General features: G+C 51.9%; 6 protein-coding genes across 6 annotated transcripts; 4 read left to right on the top strand and 2 right to left on the bottom strand.

Annotated features, from left to right (window-relative positions):
• Window positions 1-180: 180 nt before the first annotated feature.
• N7474_002950 (AP-1 complex accessory protein LAA1) lies at window positions 181-6,734 on the top strand (the record flags this gene model as incomplete). The annotated part of the gene is made up of 4 exons (XM_057194365.1): window positions 181-2,664; window positions 2,718-3,074; window positions 3,140-4,631; window positions 4,687-6,734. 4 exons carry the CDS (start codon window positions 181-183, stop codon window positions 6,732-6,734), a joined length of 6,381 nt encoding a protein of 2,126 aa, XP_057055720.1.
• A 325-nt stretch (window positions 6,735-7,059) lies between these two features.
• Window positions 7,060-8,944, top strand: N7474_002949 (Zn(II)2Cys6 transcription factor; the record flags this gene model as incomplete). The annotated part of the gene is made up of 4 exons (XM_057194364.1): window positions 7,060-7,253; window positions 7,312-7,596; window positions 7,655-8,322; window positions 8,373-8,944. The coding sequence occupies 4 exons, from the start codon at window positions 7,060-7,062 to the stop codon at window positions 8,942-8,944; spliced, it is 1,719 nt and encodes a 572-aa protein (XP_057055719.1).
• Window positions 8,945-9,199: 255 nt separating this feature from the next.
• On the top strand, window positions 9,200-10,444 carry N7474_002948 (uncharacterized protein; the record flags this gene model as incomplete). Its single annotated transcript, XM_057194363.1, has 1 exon — window positions 9,200-10,444. One exon carries the CDS (start codon window positions 9,200-9,202, stop codon window positions 10,442-10,444), a length of 1,245 nt encoding a protein of 414 aa, XP_057055718.1.
• Window positions 10,445-10,664: 220 nt separating this feature from the next.
• N7474_002947 (CCDC90 family protein) lies at window positions 10,665-12,058 on the bottom strand (the record flags this gene model as incomplete). Its single annotated transcript, XM_057194362.1, has 2 exons — window positions 10,665-10,843; window positions 10,900-12,058. The coding sequence occupies 2 exons, from the start codon at window positions 12,056-12,058 to the stop codon at window positions 10,665-10,667; spliced, it is 1,338 nt and encodes a 445-aa protein (XP_057055717.1).
• A 778-nt stretch (window positions 12,059-12,836) lies between these two features.
• Window positions 12,837-20,579, top strand: N7474_002946 (uncharacterized protein; the record flags this gene model as incomplete). The annotated part of the gene is made up of 21 exons (XM_057194361.1): window positions 12,837-13,911; window positions 13,961-14,205; window positions 14,255-14,758; window positions 14,808-15,010; window positions 15,061-15,509; window positions 15,568-15,642; window positions 15,699-15,908; window positions 15,965-16,036; window positions 16,088-16,389; window positions 16,450-16,470; window positions 16,522-16,665; window positions 16,715-16,832; window positions 17,116-17,302; window positions 17,356-17,896; window positions 17,947-18,326; window positions 18,371-18,606; window positions 18,666-18,893; window positions 18,961-19,130; window positions 19,179-19,286; window positions 19,338-19,688; window positions 19,746-20,579. 21 exons carry the CDS (start codon window positions 12,837-12,839, stop codon window positions 20,577-20,579), a joined length of 6,453 nt encoding a protein of 2,150 aa, XP_057055716.1.
• Window positions 20,580-20,954: 375 nt separating this feature from the next.
• On the bottom strand, window positions 20,955-23,432 carry N7474_002945 (COG1/VPS51 family protein; the record flags this gene model as incomplete). Its single annotated transcript, XM_057194360.1, has 3 exons — window positions 20,955-23,014; window positions 23,066-23,235; window positions 23,290-23,432. The coding sequence occupies 3 exons, from the start codon at window positions 23,430-23,432 to the stop codon at window positions 20,955-20,957; spliced, it is 2,373 nt and encodes a 790-aa protein (XP_057055715.1).
• Window positions 23,433-23,548: the final 116 nt, after the last annotated feature.

The following is a 23,548-nucleotide window of genomic DNA, read 5'->3' as shown; positions in this document are numbered from 1 at the left end:
TTGAGGAAAAGGTCTGGCCCAACCCGGCCTTATACATTCCCCGGGCCGGCACTTTCTCCGGCCTCCGCAGGCCCGTCCCACACGATAAGGAGTTGGTCTGTTGTTGATGATGCTGTCACCTACGCACTCACTCACTCGGAGGGGCAACGAATTGGTTTGCCCTCCCTTCTTTACCTCGCCATGTCTGCACCGAACTCGACCCCAGCATCTCCTGCGCCCGCAACGCCCACTGCTCCCCCCGAACAACCCCCACACCCCGAAAATGCGGCCCCGGAGCTGGACGTGGCCAAGCTGCATGCGCTCCCCTCCGAACAGCAGGATCTTTATATGCTCACCTTCACCTCCGACCTGGTACAATACATCTCCGGCCTAGACACAGCGCAGGTCTCGTCGCAGCAGAAAGACCTGAAAAAGGAATTGTTCAAGATCTTGACCCTGCCCTCCCCCACCCTCACGCGCGTGCTCCGCAATAACCTGGGACGATGCTTTGGCGCCATTCTGGGGAAAGGGGATCGTGGGATCCTCTTTGAGACCGTGACCGACCTTCTCGGGCTCGTCAATGCTAGCAAAAGTGAGGCGGAGCTGAAGACCAAGTTCGCGGCCGCGCATTGTCTCGGCGAGATCTTTGCCGTCGCGGGCGGGAGTGCCTTCATGCAGTCAAGCGTGGCTAGCTCGAGCATGATCAAGCTGCTCAAGTCGGCCAGTAACCATACCGGTCTTCGCGGGGTTATTTTTGCGGTGTTGCGCAAGATCGTCGTGGGCGTTGGCGTTCCGCTCGACGAGTCGACCGCGCGGGACATTTGGAAACAGGCGCGCAATGCGGCGACCAGCGACAAGTCGACTTTCGTCCAGGTCCATGCCTGTCGCTGCCTGGAGCAATTGCTCAACACGAATCCCTACTTCGATAATGCGAATGACTTTGACAATCTGAAAACCCTGGTCTGGAAGGTCATTGACAGCCCCGCGGCTCCGGTTCGACACGCCACGGCTGCCTGTCTTGGTCGGGCATTGGTGAAATTACATGCGACGGATGCGCATATAACGGCGGCCCCGAAGTCCAAATCGAAGAAGTCTAAAAAGGTGTCCAAGAAGTCTCAGGCGCGCCCCGGCGATGAGGAGGAAGCCGAGGTGTCCGAATCTTCCTCTGCCCCGAAGAAATCAGAGTCGCGACTCTACTTTTTACTGCCGGACTTGTTGCGCCAGCTTTCATCGCACTATGTGCGGAGTACGACCTCCAACCGTGCACGCGCGGGCATCTGCATCTGCTACAAATACGTCGTGCGGAACTTGGGTGACAAAGTTGTTGAAGAACGCTATGGACAGATTGCGGCCAACCTGCTTGTCGAACTGCTGAATCACCCGACTGTGACATACAACCGGTTCCGTCTTTTGATGACCCGCAAGTTCGTCAAGAGCATTCTCGAAGACACCATTGGTCGAGAACTGCTGCGCGAGAACAGCCAGCTTAACGCTGCCAAGTGGCTCATTAATGATATTCTCAAGGACTACCCACAAGTCATGCAGGAGCGTCGCGAGCCGAGCAAGTACACATTGACAAGCGCCGTCAGCGCCTTGTCGGCTTTCATCTCATCTCTTGGCTCAGCTTTCGGTGTGCATGCTGACGGTTGCCGAGATGCTTTGATTCAAATACTCTCCCATCCCAGCTATACGGTACAAGTGCATACAGCGCACTGCCTGCGTAGTTTCGTCCTTGCATGCCCCCACCAGTTTCTGTCATGCGTGACCATCAGCATGAACAGCTTGACGAGAGAGCTCGGCCAGCTCGCGACACCTCGACAATCACCTCGACGCTGTGTTGGTTTCGCGAATGGTCTGTCAGCCATGCTGAGCACCTCTCGCCTGCAACCGCTCTATGGCTCCGTGGATGTCTTCGCGCGCATATTCTCCCAGGCAACCGATCTCCTGAAAACGAGCAGCACATCTGAGCTGCGAGTCGCAAGCACACAAATCCAGGTGGCGTGGATCCTGATCGGCGGATTGATGCCCCTCGGACCCAGTTTCGTCAAAATCCATTTGTCCCAGCTGATGCTGCTTTGGAAGAATGCTCTCCCAATACACCTCAGCAAAGAAAATGCCGCTAAACGCGGAACCCTCGAGACAAGCTTCCTCGCACACGTCCGAGAATGCGCCATGAGTTCACTGCTGGTCTTCATGGAATTCAACAGCAAATTGATCACCGCCGACGGTGCCAAGAGAATAGCAACCATGCTCCAGAACACCGTTGACTTCTTGGACGATCTGCCGCGGCCCAAGTCCGTGGAAGATATCTCACAGCGACTGCACCCTTCCTTGCAGCTGCACGATTTCACGACCATGGTGCGCCGCCGAGTGCTACAGTGTTTCTCAAAGCTCGTGCATGTGCATCATCCCAGTCACGGAGACATAATCTCTCAGTCCAGGCTGCTCAGTCTTGCTGTCTCGTCCTTCGCCGACCCCGATGCTCAGTACCGGCCGCTGGAAAGCTCAATTGCCGGCTCGACGGGCCAATTTGATGGACTGTGGGATCTTTGCGATAATTATGGCTTTGGCGTCACTGGACTGGCCAGAGAGTATATTCGTATTACCTTGTCTGGCACAAATGGCAAAGACCACGGACCGGCGTGGTCTGCCGTTGACTCTGCAGATGACGGTGTGGATGATGCTGTGAGTGCCCCTTCTTTCCCATCGAAGTGATTAGAGACCTAACATCATTTCAGTTGACATTCCCCGTCTGCCAAGCCAGCGAACACGACGCCGTCCTTCTTTACAGTCTGCGAGCGGAGGATACCCTCTCTGCCGATCCGCCCACGACAGGAGTCGTCAACTCAGCCATCGAGCTGTTCTCTGTCGCAGTCGCGCTCCACTCTCCCAAGATCCAAGAGAGCAGCGTCGAACAAATCGCCACCTTTCTCAGTTCTCCGGCATTGCAGCGAAACCCTGGTAGAAAGGCAGCGTTGGCTGTCAATATTTCTGTGGCTCTTTTGCTTGCCCTTAAGGTTGCGGTTAAGGAGACGGATTTTTCGGCTGGCAAGTTGAGTACTTCTACGGATAAGATTTTGCAGGAGCTTTTACAGGTCAGTGGTTCTGTCTTAGTGATGGTGATGCTTTCAAGCAGAATTGGAAACTTACTCTTCCACAGAAATTTGTCACTGATGTCGATCCTATTGTCCGCACGATTGGCGTTGAGGCATTGGGACGGCTCTGCGATAGTGCTGGAAATGCCTGCACGAATACCCAGGTCAAATGGCTTGTGGACACTATTGTCGACAATCGAGAACCAAACGCCCGTGCGGGCTGCGCCTCCGCTTTGGGGTGTATCCATTCTCAAGTCGGCGGTATGGCAGCTGGTCTGCACCTCAAGACCATTGTCGGCGTGTTGATGTCACTCTGCAATGACCCTCACCCCGTCGTTCATTTTTGGGCACTTGGCGGGTTGGAAAGAGTTGCCAATTCTGCCGGCTTGACTTTCTCACCGTTTGTTTCCAGCTCCCTGGGAATGCTCGCACAACTTTACAATGCCGATAGCCATAACGAAGAAGCGGCTGCGTTGGCGACTTCCAACGTCGAAATGTCCTTCCTGACGCCCGTGGTGATCAGCCGATGTGTGGATTCCTTAATCAATGTTCTTGGACCAGACCTCCAAGATATTGCAAAGACGAGGAACCTTATCCTTACTCTTCTCCGCCAGTTTCAACTGGAGGACAACCCTGCTTTGGTTACCGAGAGCTCCAAGTGTTTGGACCACTTCTCTCTGTACGCCTCCAACTTCGTGGACTTCTCCGGCTATGTCCACCGACTCCAAAGCGAGCTGTGCGCTAGCGACCCCTTGATGCGAGCCGTGGCAGTCCGCGGACTGAACAACCTCATGAAACGAGATGCGGCGTCTGTTGTACGGACAGCAACCGAAACTCTCGAGGATGATATCTGGCTGGCGTTTGATGATGCCCCGGATAACCTGTCTCTCAAGACAATGATTCAAGACTGGCTACAGCAGACTTCCCTCACCGAAACTGAGCTGTGGATCCAACGATGCCAACATATTATGACCAGAACGCGCCACAAGGGGGAGGCCACCGCAACCACGGCTGTCCCAGCTGCCGATATCCCAGATGACGAGGTCGCGGGATTTGCCGTTGCAGAAGGACAGGGTGATTCGACCGGCGATGGCGCCTCCGGCCAGGAATTGCTCAAGTGGCAGACCCGCAACTTTGCCATGAGCTGTCTCTCTGGGCTACTGGCAACAGTGCAAGAGGCCATCCTTCCAGACCAAACCATTCCGGCTGAGCTCGCGCTGCAGTCGAAAGTAGGAGACATCATCCGCATGGCATTCTCGGCGTCCACTGCCAACGTCATCGAGCTGCGAGTATGGGGTTTGAAGATTATCGACCAAGTTCTTACCATGTTCGGCAAAACCCCCGATCCGGATTTCTCGGAGGCATCCCTCCTCGAGCAGTACCAAGCTCAGATCGGATCAGCTCTTACTCCTGCCTTTGCCGCTGATTCGTCAGCGGAACTCGCTTCTGAAGCGATCAATGTCTCTGCCACATTCATCGCTACGGGCATAGTCACAAACGTTGATCGCATGGGAAGAATTCTCAGACTCCTGGTCCTTGGCCTGGAGAATTTCGCCAGTAAGCTTTTTCTATTCCCAATACGAGCGGAATATGCCTAACTAATTCTGCACAGAAAACCCCGAGACTACCGACATCGGTGATCTCAAAGGCCTGAACTCGAATGCCCGGGTGATGGTCAAACTCGCCCTATTCTCTGCGTGGGCTCGGCTCCAAATTGCAAGCATTGAGCAAGAGTATTTGAACCGGGTGGTCCAACCGTATCTTGCCAAACTTACTCCCTTGTGGCTTTCCTCTTTGCAGGAATTTGCCAGACTGCGCTTTGAGCCGGATATTTCTGGAAGTCTGGGCACCAGTCCACAGAGTGGCAATCTAGACGAGGTTTACGCCGCGCTGAACCGGGAAACTCTGTTGAAATTTTACCAGGATTCGTGGTTATACCTCGTTGATGCAATCGCGGGCTTGGTTGAGAAGGATATTGATTTTGTCTTTGATGCCTTGGATGGTAAGCTGCAGCTGACTGAAGAGCATAGTGAAACGGAGGAGGAAGAGAAGGAGAAGGAGATGGAGACGGAAAAGAAGGAGATGAAGGAAGAGGAAGTGGAGGAGGAGACTGAGAGTGAAGAGATGAAGAAAGAAGACACCGAGGAGGGGACGGAGGAGGAGGAAGTGGAGAAAGAGGAAGTGGAGGAGGAGAATGAAGAAGCAGATGGGAAAGAAAAAGAAGAGAAGCAAGAGAAGGAGATCACCAACGGCAAGCCAGAAGGAAAGGGACACGATATCAATTACCGCGAAGAGCCAGTTGCTTTCTTTTTCGTTTTGTTCGGCCTGGCGTTTGAGTCTCTGGTCGATCAAGCAACTCTCCCCGCCCAACGAATGGCTATTCTCCTGGCTCTCAAGAGAATCCTCCGGCCTGTCATCTCTGGCAATGCCATCTACCAAGACGCCATCTTCTCGGAAACCATGGACACTTTCGACCGGCTTGTTCTGACCGAAGGCACTCCCATCCAATCTGTCATTGTCGATATCGCGCAGAATCTCTCGCTGGATCACCCCGCGGCCAAGGGCGACCAGGAACGAGGCGACCATCTTTCCGATGACATTGAACAACTCTTCGAGCTCACCAGAAGCATCATCCTTGTCCTTGCAGGGATGCTGCCCAATCTTCGCGAGTCAAACCCCCTCGCGCGATTCCATGTCACGTCAGATGACTCTCTGACTCTCATTCGCCTGGCACTCAGTTCCCTCGTCGAGGTGGCATCGGTCTTCCCGTCCATCATCCGCAACGACCTCCATGCTTGCATCTTGCATATATTCACTACCATTCTTGCTACGGGCATATGTCAGTCTGCAGTCGTGCCTCAGGCTCTCCCGATCTTCCGGCAATTCGTCCACGGTATCACCCATGCGCAGGACCAGCCCGAGGACCTCGACGTGGTGTCCTTCCAGATTCGTGGGTGCCTCACCCGCTTCTTGACCATCCTCACCATCGCCCAACGCCGGGAGTCCGAAACATCTCTCCCCTGCGCCAAGAACACCCTCCTGGCCATCACGTTCCTCCTCACGGCGGGCGGACATGTCATCCCATCCAACGACCCAGTCATCGTCCGCGTTCTAAACGAGCTCCTCGACTGTCTCCAGGATATCGGTCTAGCCACCGTGGCCGCCGGCTGTATCCGCTCCATTTTGCTCAAACCTCACCCTCGCTCCACGACCGATGAGGTGATCGCCCGATATCTCACTCCTCGCCTTATCGCCTTCCTCATCGGCTGCCCGCTCGACAGCGGCGAAATCCCCAACGACCCTGAGAATTCCCGCTCCGTCGTTGCGCGCACGCTCGTCTCTTGCGTGACCAACGCCACTTTCTCCAGCACTGAGCTGCCTACGGCTGTTTCGCTAGTGGTATCCGCCTTGCTGGCACGCGCCACCCGCGAGGGACCCTCCGTGCACAAGGAGTCTGCGGGCCATCTCCTTGAGCTTGCTAAGGCAGACCAGCTGGTATTCCGGACGCTGGTGGCCGGCATGAACCCCGATCAAAAGTCACTTTTGGAGGAAATCCTGCGCAGTGGCGGGGTGGGTGCTGCCGCGGCAAGGACGGATGCTGATTCCGCCGAAAGCGCTCAGCAGGCGGCGCCGAGTATTGCTTTGCGGATGGATTTTTAATAAATATTTATGGATCCCGGATGCGGTCGGATTGCATCCACTTGTCGATAGGAGTATCCCCGTCTAGATATCTAGAAGCTCTAGTTCCAATTCAGTCCATATACATAGGCCTCAGCCAATCGCACGAGGGTGAATAATCCCAGAGTGGCATGACCCTTATCGTCTTATCGCCATCAGGTGACGCTATGCCCTGTGTCTTAGCGCCGGCTTTTGTACTTGGTCCGATTTTAATTTCTGGAAATATTCGAAGGCGGCTCATAAGAATTAGAATTGCTGGAGAGAGACCTTCCTCTCCACCTCCTAATTCCTGGTCCTCGCCGTCGACATGCCAGCGGACCGAGGCCGCGCTTCCCGAGCATGCGCCTCTTGCAGAAAGCAAAAGACACGATGCTATGAACCTGGAACCCCCGGAAGACCATGCCTTCGATGCGAGCGATTGCGCCAGCCTTGCTCCCTTGTGGAGATCGAGTCCCCCGCAGAAGAGGTTGGTGCTGTCTCCGCACCTGGGACGGATGCGCGGTATGGCGGATAACCCCCTACTTGATTTCTGGGCGGACTGATAACGATCCATACATAGACTGGAACGCCTGGAGCAAACTGTGGCTATTCTCCTCGATCGGCTAGGAGAGAACCCTGACAGGATCCCTGACCGGCAATTGCACAAGTCTGCTGCGGCTTTCACGACCCCGGAGTCGGGCGATGTGGCGTACAAAGACACCACGGAGTCGGCCGACGCCCCGGTGATCATGATCCGCGATTTGGCTACGGAGACCGCGGTGCGCCCAACGGCCAATACAAAATCGGTTGATGCAGTATTGGATGATCTGATCTCGCCCGATCTTGCCTTGACTCTTATCTCGATGTATGTTGTCGCTGTGCCTTTTTTTCGATTGGATCGACATCACTGACTGTCGAACCAGCTTTCTGGAGTATTATGGCCGATGGATTCTCTACGAGCCGCAAGATGACCCAAATGTCATTCTCAAGCGAGTGAGCAAGTCGTCTCTCCTCTTCTGCGCTTGCTGCTTGATCGCCGTGCGACATACCTCTGAGGACCTGGCCGCCAGTTTGGCGCCCAAACTCTATGAATGCGCCCGGTCTCTGGTGTCGACCAACATTCTCGTGTCGCCACAACCCATTGAATTCTTTCAGGGCACTCTTATCCTGTGCATGTGGTCCACAACCGTGGGACAGGTGCCGTTGAGCATTGATAGCTGGCTGCTCAGCGGATTTGCTTTGCAGCACTGCCAATCTAGTCCCCTGTTCACCGTGGCCACCACCCAGTCCAAACCTCCTGCCAGGCTGGACGACGCCACCACGGACCGTTGTTATTTGTGGAACCACCTGTGCCTTGCTCATCTGCACTACTGCGTCGGGACGAGCCGCAGATCTACTCTGCAGGCCTGGCAGATTGAGAGGTGCCAAAATATCATCGATTTGGATCATGCCCTTAATTTTGAAGTGCGCATGGTTGCTGAGATTCATCTTTACTGGACTGTTTATGAAAATCTGATCGGGGAATCTGTTGATCTCCTCAAGTCCGTTGCGGCGCTGCAGGCCTGGAAACGAAAGTGGGAATTCTTGCTCGGTATGGCATTCTCTCAAGAATACTGGGTTTCAAATCTAACAGTCATTTAGAACAACCTCGATCGCAATTCCTCATGATGGGATTCCATTTCTCCAACCTGCTTCTATACGAACACGCATTGAAATCCAAATCAGCTCAAGCGCGCGACTCAATCGTTTCCGAAATGATCCGCCATTCCACTACTATCATTCAACTTGCCATGGACACAGTCGATGATCAGACTCGCCATCTCAGTGACCACATCTACCACATGATTACCTTTGCAGCTATTGTGATTTGCCGCTTACTCAATGTCTATGAAGGCCAATTGACATTTACACACAATATCGCAGAGCTGGACTCTCTGATCCACAGTCTTGTGGAGTGGCTTCCCTGCATCGGGTTACCTTGCCATGCTGCGCATACCCTTGGCAATATCATCGCCAAGGTGCATCAGAAACTGCGTCCTCGAGTCGAGAAAACGCCGCTCACTGCGCTTGCGGATGAGTTTCCCGATGAAAACTTCAACAATTACTATTTCCCTGAATTTCTGGGACTGGGGACCACGGTGGATGGCGGATGGGACCTCCTGTCGAACTTGACATTTTTCCCACAGAGCCCCCCAAATATGACGCCTGGTTGAGGACGTCTGTGTTATATTCGGGTCAATACTATCGGAATTTTTTCCACCCAAAACACTTGCAACCTATACGATCTTTGACGCCATATCCATGCCGATATTGTTGGCTATGATCTCCGCCGCGGAACCGACCGAGGTAAGCCGGTCCGCCGGGCCCTAAGCCCATGCAATCAACTTTAAATATAACGAAGCCTGTCGTCATTGTTTTTGTGAGAGGATTGTGTCGATTACACCTTGTCTCAACAAGATTACTCATAAATGGAGCAGCACACCTTCCGTCGCCGAGGTCTCGGTCTTCGCGGGGTCGATCCACAACAGGTGTCTCCAGGCTACGTGCTTTACTCGCCTCTTACCTCCAACACAGCCCATCTAGTCTCAGCATCCGGCCATGAAGTGCATCGATGGATTCTACCTCACAGATCAGGCCGCCATGCCCGAATCCTGCGCGACGGAACACTGGCCTACAATGGCGCACACCCTGATGCTCCGACACTGTTCCCTATGTGGTCCAAGTACCGCGGCGGTGTCATGATGCAGGTGAACGACAAGGGCGAGATTCTGCGACAGTACTCCGATCCACTTGCACATCACGACCAGAACCATCTTGACGACGGCACTCTCCTCTACACGACTTTAGAACCTTTTACGCCCGAAGAGGCAGCCCAGATAAAAGGCGGGATCCCCGGCAGCGAGGCACCGGGAGGCGTGGTATACGGTGACTGCATCAAACTAGTAGACCCATGGTCAAAGACCACCAAGTCCTCCTCCGCCGACTTCGACGGCACAGGCGGAACCGGCGGAGCCAAGCTCCTCTGGTCCTGGCGAGCCATCGACCACCTCGCCCCAACCCAATTCGCAGCGCACCCACACTACTCACGCGAACACTGGCCGCTGATCAACAGCGTCTCCATTAACTCGGATGGCAACATCATAGCGTCGACCCGCAATGCGTCCAGCGTCTTCATCATCTCCCGCCAAACCGGATCCGTGACATGGGAAATATCCGCACCAACGGTGTGCCAGCAGCACTGCGCCCACGAAATCAACGCCGCAGGCGACATTCTCATTCTCGATAACGGCGTGTTTCGACCCGAGATCTCCGTCCCCTTCTCCCGGGCCATTATCGTCAACCGCGCCAAGGAGGTGATCTGGGAATACAAAGACCGCACCACGGGCGGACTAGGCTTCTTCACACCGTTCATGGGCTCGGCGCAGAAACTGCAGAATGGCAACGTGCTGATCTGCGAAGCTGCCACGGGGCGGATTATCGAGGTTACGGAGCAGGGGCAGATGGTGTGGGAGTTTGTTGTGCCGCAGCTGGATGATTACAGACGGGTTATGGATCCGAAGGAACGGGGTCAGATGGAGATGATGGGGTTTTCGTATCAGAGTAATGCAGTCTTTCGCGCGTATAAGTATCTGCCGCACGAGTTGCCGTGGTTAAAGGAAGCTAAGCCTAGGGGAGGATATCTTTGTGGAGGGAGTGTTGCATTGTATTCTTGATTGTTGGTGAATATATGTCATGAATCAATATGTTTGAATGTGCCGAGGCAGAGAATATATATTGGGGGTATCAGGTTGGTCTATTTGATAGTGGTACAGCCCGCCTTGGGAGAGGCAGGTGGGAGAGAAGTGGAATCGAAAGACAAAGGGAAGTAACAGAGGTAGTGACAGAAAAGTGTGAGGGATGAGGATGAGGAAAGCAATGGCTCGTAGATGAGGTTCAACCCAGGGACTCGCCGAGTTGAGCAAGAGATGCGCCCTCTGTCTGGGCTCCCGCATCGTGGACAGGACGAGTCTCTGATCCTTCTTTGGGAATTGGCTTCTCCACCTCCTTGACCACCTTGGGTGTGTCCTGTACCTTTCGGGTGGACGAGTATTTGAGGAAGACGATAATCATGACTAGAACAGACGTCAGCAACCAGTTAATGAAACCCACAGAGTGCAAAAAGACTTACAAGCACAAATGCCCACCGTCAAAGCAGCGCGCCTCGTGAGAACCCAGCGCAGTCCTTCAATCTCGCTCTTCCCATCACTATTGAGCGACACGGTGATCTTATAATTCAGCTCCTGGACCGAAGTATCGATACTCCGCTGCTGCTCTCGCGTGAGCATGCTATGGTCATTGAACATGCCCTTGATATCATCTTTCATGCCAGAGAGTTCCTGATTGAGGCGCTGGGAGAGGATATCGATTTCGTGCTGCAGTTGCGTGCGCGAAGCACGCTGTCTCTGCATTTCCGAGCTGCGAGCGGTCTGTAGAGAGGACTGGAGCTCCGAGCATGCTGCCTTGAACAGATACTCCTCGTTCTCGACGTCTGATTTCGAGGTCAAGCTCTCCCTGGCCAGATCGAGATTCTTTTGGAGGATGTTCCGCACGGCTTTCATGATTGTGATGGATTGATCGTTTGTAAAGCCGCCATTCGAGAGATCGCGTACTAGCGAGTATGTATCGAAATGGTGCACGTATGGCCCTGGGGTTAGATGGGGCGGCGTGTGTTGGTCGGATGGCGACGGCCCTGTTGGAAAGAGAGAAGCGGACGGGCCAGGCATGTGGTAGACATCATCGAATGCGCTCTGATTTGTGTTTGGGGCGGGAGCCGGCTCGGGATTTTCTTCGTTCGCTGCTGCTTCAGGGGCTGGTGTGGTTGCAGCTGCCGAGACATCTTCGTCGATGTCCCCTGGCGCAGGACTCTCATCGAGCTGATCGGGTTGCGGGGTGGAGGGGCTCTGGGTGGAGTCTGCAGCAGCCTGCCCTTGATCAGGCTGCGCATCGGCAGTACCCGGGGAGACGTCTTGAGACTGCGCCTGCTGCGACTGTTCGGGCGGAGTGTTCTCGCGCTCGGTGGCGTTGGCCGCGCCCTCATTTTCTGATGCTGCAGCGCCCTCCACCGCCTTGGTGGGCTTTCGACCCTTCGGCTTCGAAGGAGGGGGCAGATTTGGGTCGACCGCTGGGCCGTAGCGGCGCTGGTAGGCCTCTTGGTTGTGATGCCGAGTGGTCTGGAAGCTATAGGGGCCGGGCCGAGGGAGGCGAGCTGAGCGGTAGGGAGTAGGCTCGCATGCTCTCACTGCGCGCATCAGATTCGGGTAGAGGAATGGTAGCCGTGGGGTTGCCATGGCTGGAGTCGGTCGGAGAGTGAGTGAGTGAGTGTGAGTGAAGGACTGAAGGCGAGAGTTTTCCGATGGTGCGGGAACATCACGTTGATCCCCGCGGGTAAGTAGGATTAGGTAAGCGGTAAGTATAGGTTAGTTAAAGGTGGCAGAGCTCACCCTAAGAGGATGTACGTATTCTATAGAAGGTAGATCAATTTGAGTGAATTTAATATCTATAAGAGCACAATTTAGGATGTTCTAATTTGAGGATACATGAACCTACGTGTTATCTTCTAGCGCTGAGCCAACGGCAGCTAATTATCTCTTGTCTGTTTGAAAACAAACAGTGTATACTTAGAAAAAGACACGTTCTATACAAATACGTACCTATACGTTTTGAAGGGCTATTGTTGGTCTTTGTTTGTGAGTTGTGCAGTGAATGTCCAGTTTAGGCAGGCGCGAGGGTGCCAAAAACCGCTCTTGCCATTTTGGGCGATATCACACTTCTTGTTTGTTTTCTCCTGTTCGCCTTCATCCATCCATCCCTCCATCTCCACCTTCCCTTTCCCTCTTTTTCACCCTCTTCTTCCTGTTTCACCTTCAAAATCATCTTCTACTTGTATGCCACCCTTCTTGACAACTTCCTCTTTTCGTCACATCTCGTCCCCTCGGTTTACTCGACCACTTCAATCAGCTTCCGTGCATGAACGACCAGTTTTGTGCATAACAAAACAAATTTCTTCGCCTCCTTTGTTCTATCAACACCGTTTGACGGGCCAGTTGACTACTAGAAGCCATACTCATGGGCTCTCCGTTGACGCCGTTGACTGCGCTCCTAGTGCAAGAGGCCGAACTTGGCCTTCATGAGTACAATCATGTTCTTTCTAGTATTGACAAGTACCACCACCGTCTCCGTGATGAGATGCAGGATGAAATGGTCCATGACCAGATCGTGCTCAATCCCAGCCGGGTCCTGCGGCGCCTTCAGAAATGCTTCGAAATTCTGAGAACCAAGAAGCTGTCTGCTCCAATCTCAGGCGAGTTATTCACGTCTCTTGTGCTACCGTTGATCCCTCCACAAGATAATATCCTCACAATCATGCAATGTGCGAACCTGGTCGGCTCAGGACTGCCTCTAGTCACTCGCCACCCCTCTTCGCCCTACCTCCACCAACTTGCGGGCACTCTGTTGCCTATTGCACATCTTCTCGACATACTAATTGCCCATGAAAAGTACAGTATACTGTTGAATATGTGGCTGCTTTCTAAGCGGCATAACCTGGATCTGGACGTTGTGATTCAGATCGTAAAGCGCCTGATCGACCTTTGCGATGCTTGCACGGCGGATCATGGCACGGTCGCCACCCCAGAAGTCTTAGAAAAAGCAAAGACTTTGATGGAATCTCTAAGGTCGCTGATCCGAGCTGCTCAGGAGAATAAGCAGAAGTCTCAAAAGATCGAGAACCTTCCTCCCCTAGAGCAAATGAAGGCTCTTGGCGTAGACGACAAGAAATCTCATCATGCTCTTCAAGACTCTGTTCCGAATATCGAGATTCCCGCCAACATTCTCGAGGATCTGCATTTCTTTGGGCTCCAAGCACAGGCGTCGATGCGCGGTCTGACCGATTCACTCGAGCAACTTGAAAACAAAACCATACCATCCATGATGCGTACTGCTCTGAAGAGCTTCCCTTGCAGGCCCTGCATGGAACGCTTGACTGGAGAAACGGTCGCATTCTCAAAGCCAGCAGATGTCCAGCTGTTTCCAACCCAAGTCTCAGGACATTCGTATGACATCTTTGGGAAGCGCGTCGGGCCGTGGAAAGTTCTGTTATCTGAGAGAGCTTTGTCCGATGTAAGAAAGCTGGCCTGGGCAGGTAATTGTTTTGACCATTTTATTCTGTATCCTCGGCTGATACATAACAGGCACATTTGCTCCCACAGCGAAGAAACTCAGGGAGCTGGCGAGTGGCGAGTGGAAAGGGAAAGCATTGTCCCAGCGCGCAGGCTCCAAGAAGCAAAAGGAGACGATGCAAGTTCCTGTGCTGCAAGTTATTGTTTCTCAATCCGTGTCAATCTTATGGCAGCTGGATGTTGGTTTCTACGATGAACTTCCATGGATACAGCAGCAGATCGTGAAAGTCTGGAAAATTGTTACTGCAAACGACGAGGTTTGTTTGCTTCTTCAAAATCGAGTGCCCTACTGACTGGGGATTATAGCTGGATCCTGCTATCGGCAACATCATTGCTTTCCAGAATAATTACACGCCTGAGTTCACCAAGTTCTGTCTGGCACGTCCCGTTGAGCATACAGATGGGACATTCCTTCCACAAAAGTTTGGCAATGCCAAAGGTTCCACATCCGCTCAGATGGCATGCATCAAGCCATCCAAGACTGACCAAGCCATTGTTGAGATGCCAAGTAAGAGCTACCGTGTGCTTTGCATGAACTTTTATATTGCAAGGATCAGAGTTAATGCTTTCAACCCAGACAAGTTCTACAATCTAACGGAACCATTTCTCAAGTCCATTGCGGCGGCAACAGGCAGAGAGGAATTTCCTTTCGACTTGTCTCCGGAAGAGCTTGAGATTGTCGGGCACTTTGACACATCCTCTTTGATTCTTGCAAGAAGTGGGACCGGCAAGACCACTTGCCTACTCTTCAAGATCCTTGCCAAATACAGTGCTAGAAAATCAGCTCCGGAGGAACAAACAATTCGGCAGGTAAAGTTTGACCGAGGGCATTAAATCTTCAAGACTGACAGCGTGCTAGCTTCTCCTGACTCGCTCTGTATACCTGGCATCTAAGCTGCGGGTATATGCAAAGAGTTTGGTTGAAACCTACTCCGGCGGCGCATCAACCGAAGACGCGCCAAGTGATTCGAAGCCAATGTCGTTCTTTGCCTTGAAGAATGTAGACTTCCCTTTTGTCTGCACCTACGACGACTTCTTAGGCCTGCTTGAAAATACAATCAGGTTTGCATAATTCTTTCTTTCAATTAATTGAAATTCCTAATACTTTCTAGGAGGGCGGATCGCAAAGATTTCCTTGAGAGCACGGACAAGTCGAAGGCTGTTGACCTGGTTGTGAACAACCCCAGGGTCATCGACTTCCACATTTTCAAGACGGAGTACTGGGGTTGCCTGTCTGGCATTGCACCTACCTCCTGTTCTGCCGAGCTTCTTTTTGCGGAAATCATGGGTGTAATCAAGGGGTCTGGTACCTCCGCCAAAACCCTAAAATCGCTCACTCGGCCAGAGTATGTCCGACGAAAAGCCAAAGCATCCCCTGCTTTTGCGGCGGAGACGGACCGTGAAAAGGTTTATGCGGCTTTTGAGCGATACGAGAGACAAAAGAAGCAACTGAAAGAGATCGACGAGCTTGACCGGGTCAGCGATTTGTTGAAGTTGCTGAAAAACAACGCCACCCTCGAGCAACTCATTCGCCGCTGTTTTGAGGAGATTTACGTCGATGGTATGCAAACTAGGATACTTTTTCTGTTTTACCCTAGAATAACTAACCATGGATACAGAGATCCAGGACCTGCGGTGCCTGGACATCGTGCTGCTCCTCAGCTGTCTCAGCGATGCTAGAGGCATTCATCTGGGTGAGTGAGCTCTAATTGGAGTCAAGGATCTCTCAACTGACACCAAAAAATTGAAGCTGGCGATACTGCTCAATGTATCTCCAAGGACTCGGCTTTTCGTTTCTCGGAGATCAAGGCGTTGTTTTACGAGTACTATGAAGTCATTGCGAACGAGCTGAAGCAGCCTTCTTTCGCAAAGCCCGTCCAGTTCTCCCTGGCCAAGAACTATCGTTCCCACCAAGGCATACTGAGCTTTGCTTCCTGGGTGATGCAGCTGCTCTGGAATGGTGAGCGCCATAACCAAGAACAAAACTTGCAAAAAACTGATCCTGTTCCCTTTTAGGGTTCCCAGACACCATCGACAAGTTAGAGCCAGAAGTGGGACAGACATGGGGACCGCGGCCCATTATTTTCGGTATGACCTTTCTGTATTTGACGACCGTGCACTGACTTTGGGCTTATTTAGCCGGGTTTGATTCATCGATCTTGTCGGCGAAGATGATCGGATTGGTCAAGCTCAATGACCAAGTAGCGGACTTCGGTGCTGAACAAGTCATTCTTGTCCGGGATGACATGTCTAAAGACAAACTGCAGGGCCAAATTGGCGAGGTCGCTCTGGTTTTGACCATCCTGGAGAGTAAAGGTATGGAGTTTGACGACGTCCTCGTTTATGACTTCTTCGGCTCCAGTGGGCTGGGAAGCAGCTACCGATGTTTGAACCTGCTGGCTCGAGGGGCACGGGCTCAATTTGATTCTCAGAAGCATGCGGTACGTGTCTATTCGTGACCCAGATAGCCACAAGCAGCTTCTAACACGTCACGAAATTAGGCATTGTGCTCGGAACTCAAGGTATGCCATAGGCACAACATAGTCAACAGAATACTAATAAATGATAAATAGCATCTGTATGTTTCAGTTACGAGAGCACGAAAGCAACTGTGGTTCATCGAAACCAGCGAGAACAGCGTGGAGCCCGTTCTTCAGGCGCTCTCCGAAAGCGACAATCCCCGACTCGCGGATCTCGTGAAACAGAAGGACCCGAATGTTAGTTTGCAGCAAAAAATAGTAAGATAACATACTGACCTCCTTTCAGGTTGCGGAAAAAGTCATGGTCTTGCGGGCTGGTGGCTCTGTAGACCCCGCAAGATGGCTTAAAAGAGCAGCGCACCTTCTGCACCAGAAGAATTTTGCGGACGCAAGTCACCTGGACCGTATGGGGAAGAATATTTACTGATGGATTTAAAGGCACTCTTCTGTTACAAAAAGGCCAACGACCCGCGCGGCATATCTCATGCGCAGGCTTGCTTGTTTGAGCAAGAAGGACGAACTTGTCGTGCGGTCAACGACCACGAAGGTTTATCTGCTTGCTATGAGAAAGCAATCGCTCTTTTCTTACAGCTTGAGCTTACTCCAGAAGCAGCTAGTTGCCTTGAAGGACTGGGACAGTATGGAAAGGTTGCAGGTTTGTGCCTATTCATTCCACCGACAGAACAGTGCTAAATGACAGTATAGAGCTTTGGAAAGACCGAGGCGAGTACCGCAAAGCTGCCCTGTATTACGAGAAGGCAAGCCTTTTTGGAGAGGCCTCGGAATGTTATCATTCAAAGGGGGAGTATGAACAGGCAGTGGAAGTCCTGCGCCGAGGTGATCAATTCGACCAGCTCATCGCTTACCTCACTGGGTATTTACCTCTCAAAATAAGTCGCTGGGGGAAAATGCTGACATTATTTTAAGCAATAAAAGTCTTCTCAACGCCAGCACTCTTCATCGCTATTCGAGACTCTGCAACATTCTGGTTAAGCAAGACCGCATTTCGGCTGGCTTGAGGGCGGCGGCCATCGACCTCCTTGGACCGGATGTGGATAAAGAGGCTTTCTTCAAAGAGTTTGAGATGTTCGACCAACTCCGTCTTTTCTACGAAAAGAAAGGCAGATGGCTTGAATTCTACGAAATGTCAATTTCAGCGGGCGATCTCACTTCCGCGATGGACGCTCTGCTTTCCCACAACCTGATCTTAACGGCTAATAAGAAAACCGCCGAGATGGTCTTTCATTATGCTGTCGCTGAATCCCTTATCACTCACAAGGGTTTTGCCAATGATCTGCCTGAGGGAGATGAGAATCTACTGAAAAGTGCCAAGGCAGCTTCCTTAGAAAGACTTGCTGGGCAATGGCAGGTGGTGTTTGAGATGATCCGGTGGGCTGCAGACGAGAATCGACCCGTCGATTGGAAGCGACTGGAAGACGGTATCCCAAGAGACTTCTTCTGTCTTTATGTTCGTCTAAACTTTTATTCGCCTATTTGATATTGAACTGACAGCAGCAGGTGATTGCATTTGAGGTGAATGTTGTCAACAAAACGAAGATTATGTTTCTTCCGGGGGATGTCATGCTTCGAGCGAAAAGTCTGATCCATGCCCTTGAGTTTGAAAGCAAAACCGCATCAAACTGTCTGAAGCTTCTCTGTGGCCTGTTTAACAACCCTGAGACACCGAAATCCTGCACTCTGCTTCAGTGGTCACCTCTCAAACGGGCTGGAGACGACACATATCTTGAAACTGCATCCCCTGGTGAGTTGTTCAGCAGTGCCAAAACCTGGATCCGAAAGAAATTTGCGGTGACGGTTACTCAGTTCCACGAAAGGGCTGTTTCTCTTGTACGAAGAGGATTTCCCAAAGTATGCGGGTATTTTCTCGAGAGAGGTGAGTGAAATCACTCTTGATATGACGACGAGCTTTCTTTGTTGACAGAATTGCAGGCTTCTGTCACCGAACAGAGTGTGCTTTTCTTCATGAAAAGCCGACCCTCGAATCATGTAATTCAAAAGTCACCGTATGTCATCTCAGCCACGCTCCAACCAGGAAATATACTAACGCAGAATTATTCAAGTGTCTCTTGCGCGTTTGTGAACTTTTCGCCAGACTTACCCCCCTTTACATCCAACGAGTCATGGGCAGTGAGTTTCAAGAGACGTTCTTGAAACGGAGTGAGTTTTTGAAGTCAAAATCATTTAGTATGATCGATTTGACTCTTTTTCTATTTTAGGGCGACATTGGCTAGAGCTCGTGCTCGAAGAACTTACGTTCGTATCATCTCACGAACAATCCGCAACTGTGATAATGTCAACTCTTTCTATCCTTCACGCCCCCAAAAATCGTCAAGCGACTGTCGGCTGTCTTGAAGAGTTGCTTTTCCACCGTTTGGATCGGGAATGGCAACAGCGCCAGAGCTTCACCGCCATCCTGGAGCAAATGCAGCAAGCCCATCAACTCGGTATGCTTCCAACATCCTCTACAAAGTGGGAAACGAGAACAAACCGCCATACTTACTCTATTTACAGGTCCCCAAGTTGCTCACGGGTTTCATCGAGCACTACTGAGCAATGTTAGATACAACCTGTCTCATCCTCGAAAAGGGGTCTCTATCGATCCCCTGAAGACAGCATGCCAAGGATTCCATGGCGCCGAGATGATTTACTCGGGTGTGGCGAGACGGGATACCTGGGAGTTCGTATGTAAATCTCCATCTTTGAGCATGGGTAATGCTAATGGAAAGCAGTATGAGGGAATGCGAGAATTCCTGGCCAGCATGGAAAGAATCGAAATGAATTCGCTTACCTGGTTTCCAGCGTTGCTGTCCGTTGTCGAACTCGCAACCACATATGTAGTATGTCAACCTCATAATCATGTTACGAACATCGACTAATTTTATATACAGCTTTGCTTGATCAACCCGGGGAACGCCGTCGTTATCCCTTGGTCGTGGGCTCTATTCCATTTGCCCATCGCCATGCAATCTTCCTCTGCCAGTAGTGTTGCGCTCACGGATAGTGTCAAGATGTCGCACCTGAGTTTCCTCACCATCATGGTTTCGAGCTTCTGCCGTCTACTGGACAAGATGGAGTTCGCAATCAACACTCACGAGTTGGGATTTATGGGACGTCGCAGGGTTCCAGCAGGGATGATTAAGAGACGAAACACTGATTATCTCACAACAGTCGCTCTGAATTTGAGCCACTGGCCCATCATCCCAAAGGGGTTCGTGGACGTCTGGAGTCAGATTCAGAAGGTATCACATGTTCCCTTCTTGACGATGCATGTATACGAGGCTGACAAACATGAATAGACGCTTGCGTTCACAGCTCCCCAGAGCGTGATAACAACCCGCGGTTTCCAAAAGCTTCGAGAGGAGTCCATACGTCTCTATACAGCATACAATGGCAAGGATGAGCTGTACGTCATCTCGCTCGACAACCAGAGCCAGCCTCCTCTTCACTTCCGAGGTTTCATTGAAAGTCACGGCCGGTTTGAGACGCTGACTACGGCTCTGAGATCCTCGCGGCTTGCAGAAAATCCCCTAGCCATGCTCAAATGTGAGGATTCGACAGCTGGGGAGGAGTATTCCGGACATGAACTCAACATGATCATGAATCTCCAGCGATGTTGGCGGCGAGTGATGAAGTTGATTGAAGAGAAACGCCGCATGCGAGAAACACCCGAGGGAAAGATCATCGCTTCCTTGCAGAGGGTGTGTTCTTTGAAGTTCAGCTCACTCCCTAGCCACTCGCGCCTGTCTATCAAGAACAAAGTCCGCCTGCGGAAGGTGCTTTTCACCGACGTTCTCAAGATCCTGGTTGAGCTGGAAACAGTGGCGGCCAACGTCCAGCGTCTAAAGGATACCTGCAAAGCTTTGTTCTTGAACACCTTCGCCCTCGCAGAAATCGAAGAGCTGGATACAATCCGCGCCTGCATCAACCACGTCGATGCTGGGCTGGACGCTCTCACGACGAAGTGGTCTCTCAAGTGGATCGGGTCGGTGATCTTGATCATGTCTCCACGGACCCTGGAGCAGCATGCGTGCGAGGCAATCCGCGACCTTTGGGCCGCCAAGCAGGAGGCAGAAGTGGTTAAGTATCAGCTCAACGCTTTTGCTAGCCCTTCCAGGCCTAAGAGGCTTTGAAATCAACAACTCCGCCAAAAAGAAAACCCCCAAAAAAGCAAAAAAAAACTTGAAAATCCGCGAAAATCCACGCCGTCACTGGCAGCACTTTGTCTTGTTGAATCTCTTTCTTTTCTTCTCTTCGATGTTATCGTTGATTCCGTTTTCCATTACGATTTCACGATTTTACGACGGCCGATGTACCTTGTATGAGCTATGCTTGATGTTCTGATTTATGATCTACGATCTTGTACGACTATCACGAGAATGTGACTTGTTTGAAGTATTGAAGTTCGTATAAACCCCAAGTATTGCTCTATGTAGAAAGTGGATAGGTTGATAGAGACATTGTCTATTCATTTAAAAGGACTGATCAGGAGGAGAGATGGCTCAAGCTCAACGCTGTGCAAGAAGACCAAACAACAGCTCCGTCCGTTTCCAATAGTCCTGAGCAAGCTGTCTGGTGGTCTTCACAACAGGGGCGCTCAGTTCTGCGTCTTTCTGAACCTTCTCAATAGCGCCAGACAGCTTGTTCGAATCGCCCAGCATCTGTGCCAGATAGACAGAATCGAAAAACAGCTGCAATTTCCAGTCATGCAGGATCTCAGTTTGACTTGGAGCATCGGCAGTGCGTGCTTCCGATTTCGAGGATTCGCCCTCATTCTCAGATTTTGTTTCGTCCCGTGAGTCTTCTTGGGCTGGCTGGTTTCCGTTTGGCTGGGGCTTGGCTTCAGATGTACTTGAAGTATCTAGATCTTTCAGTGCAGATGTGATTGCTTCCTCCAGTTGCTTTTGAAGTGTACTCTTCAAAATGTGGAGGGTAGACGGATCCCAAAGGTCTGGACCGCTTTCATCCATCGTCGCCGTGAGATGGCGAAGGAATTTGAATGTCAAAGGTGAAGGCTGAACTGGGGTAACCGGTTCGCCTTCCCAGAGGGACCGACCAGGGACAATCCTCAGTAAGCCCGTCTGTGGATTAGTCCTTAAAGCCGGTATGAGGGTGAAAGAGCCAGCCTGGGCAAGAGTTTCTGTTGCAAGCAACTTCTGCAGATCAGGAACGGTGTCACTGGAGAAAACAAAGTCTTCTGCCACGAAGTCTGTGGGAATATCTCTGCGGATGAGACGGGCCATGCGGAGGAGGAAAGTGGCCTTTTCCCTTGCGTGCGACGAGCCGAGGGCCTTGAAGGCTTGGCCAAATGAAGTTTGTAGAGCATCAAATGCCTTGCGGACAGCGACATGAAGTGCGTCTGTCAACAGCCGCGGATCGGCCTCGTTCAGGTCGGGGGTGACTTCAACATCGTCGTCTTCTTCTTCGGCTCCCACGAGAAGATCGGGCCATCTGATACGACGCAATGAGTCGATGGATGAGTTAACTTCTTGGATAGATTCAAGCCAGGATTGGTACTGCTTTAATGCTTGAGAGACGGAGTCATCGCGGCCAAGCAGTCGGTCTATGACGGTTTGTTTGAACGAAGTAGCGCCGTTGATATAATCTGCGCCGATGAGATCCATGTCCCATAGGGATCCCAGCTCGTTGTCTTCAGTGTGTTTCCAGTCAGAGACGATCGACACAACTTGGGACCCGAATTCGTCAAGTTTGTGGGCCTGTGCTGTCAGGACCCGGGTGAGCTGGTCGTTGAAGATGGTACGAAGGCGTTCGAGGACATCAACAGATGGGTGTGTGAGCGTTGAACCCCAGGAGGACAGCCACAGTTCGACAGTGTCAGAGCGCAGTGACAGTAATTCAGAGAAGTCGTCACTATATGCGAGACTCTTTTGGCAGCCTATGCAGAATTTCTCAAAGGCCTGCAGAGACCATTCTTTGGTCATCTCCACGCCTTCTGTCCGGGACAAATCACTCAATTTGATCCATGGTGTAAAGTTTTCAACATCTGGGGCCACCCAGCGACCCAGAACCTCGATTTCCAGGCCGTCTAGGCTGCGGATCTCCGGGTCAGAGAGAATAGGTCGTGCCTTGAGCTTCGAGAGCACATCTGAGAACTGGCGTGACCGCAGAGCCTTTGAAGTCTGCAACGTCCGAATGAACAGCCTCAAAATCTTGGGGATATTCTCGCGTGATGATTCTATCTGGCTGGTGATAACCTCCAAGCGCACCTGGTGAAAATGATGAATGGCATCGTCGGACGAAGAGCTCGTTGCGAGACAGTAAGCGGCCAGAGATTCGACGATCTGGTCCTCCGTGGCATTGGCAGAAGCTAAGCGCCTGTCGATTCTTTTCAAGAGGGTTTTTCGGAGGGACGCTAGTTGGTTGCGCAAGTCATCGAGGAATGGCGGCAGGGATTCGTGCTGTGAAAGGGCACTGTGCAGTCGTCTGGAGACTACCAGGATCTTTGCGATTAGTAGCAAAGAAGCGCGTCGTCTCAGCAGCCGTGCAATGGAGGTAGTGCATCGGTGGAGGAGAGCGAGCTGTGCACCGAAAGTATGTTTCTCGACATCTGCAGGGAGCCATTAGCAAGTCACCCGGTGCATTTTTGTAAAGAGAATACCTTTCTCCGCAGCATCGCTTCTGATCTGCCGCGCATGCAAGTGCTTCTTTTCCACCAGGCGAGGGTTACATCGCCGACCAATCTCCGTCAAGACCGATTCCACATCCTGGATCTGCGAATTCATAGACACAATCGTTTCCGCCGTGCCGACTAGCTCTCGGTATCTCGTGCTAGATGCAGTATGTCAGCGTTGTATGCCGCAATGGCTCGGTTGAGACACCTACCCCACGAGAGCGCGGAGCTTCTCCTTATTGCTGGCAATGTCCCGGCGCAGTTCCTGCTCCACACGGCGGACGGTGGGGATCGGGTACTGGAAGGCATCTTTCCAGGTCTTGAGGCTCTGGGGATCTGGGGCCTCGGGGGCCATGCTGGACGTGAGCGAGTACAGAGATCTGACCGAACGGAACAAGTTGTCAATCAATCAACAGCCGCAGCCTCAGGCAGGTTATATTATGTCAGCGTATTCTTATCTTATCGTCAGGT

The sequence above is a fragment of the Penicillium riverlandense genome (genome assembly GCF_028828495.1).
Source record: "Penicillium riverlandense strain IBT 135883 chromosome Unknown utg000002l_segment0_segment0, whole genome shotgun sequence".
Taxonomy (NCBI): Eukaryota; Fungi; Ascomycota; class Eurotiomycetes; order Eurotiales; family Aspergillaceae; genus Penicillium; species Penicillium riverlandense.
Note: the sequence above shows the minus strand (reverse complement) of the source record. Positions and strands in the feature narration are given on the sequence as shown.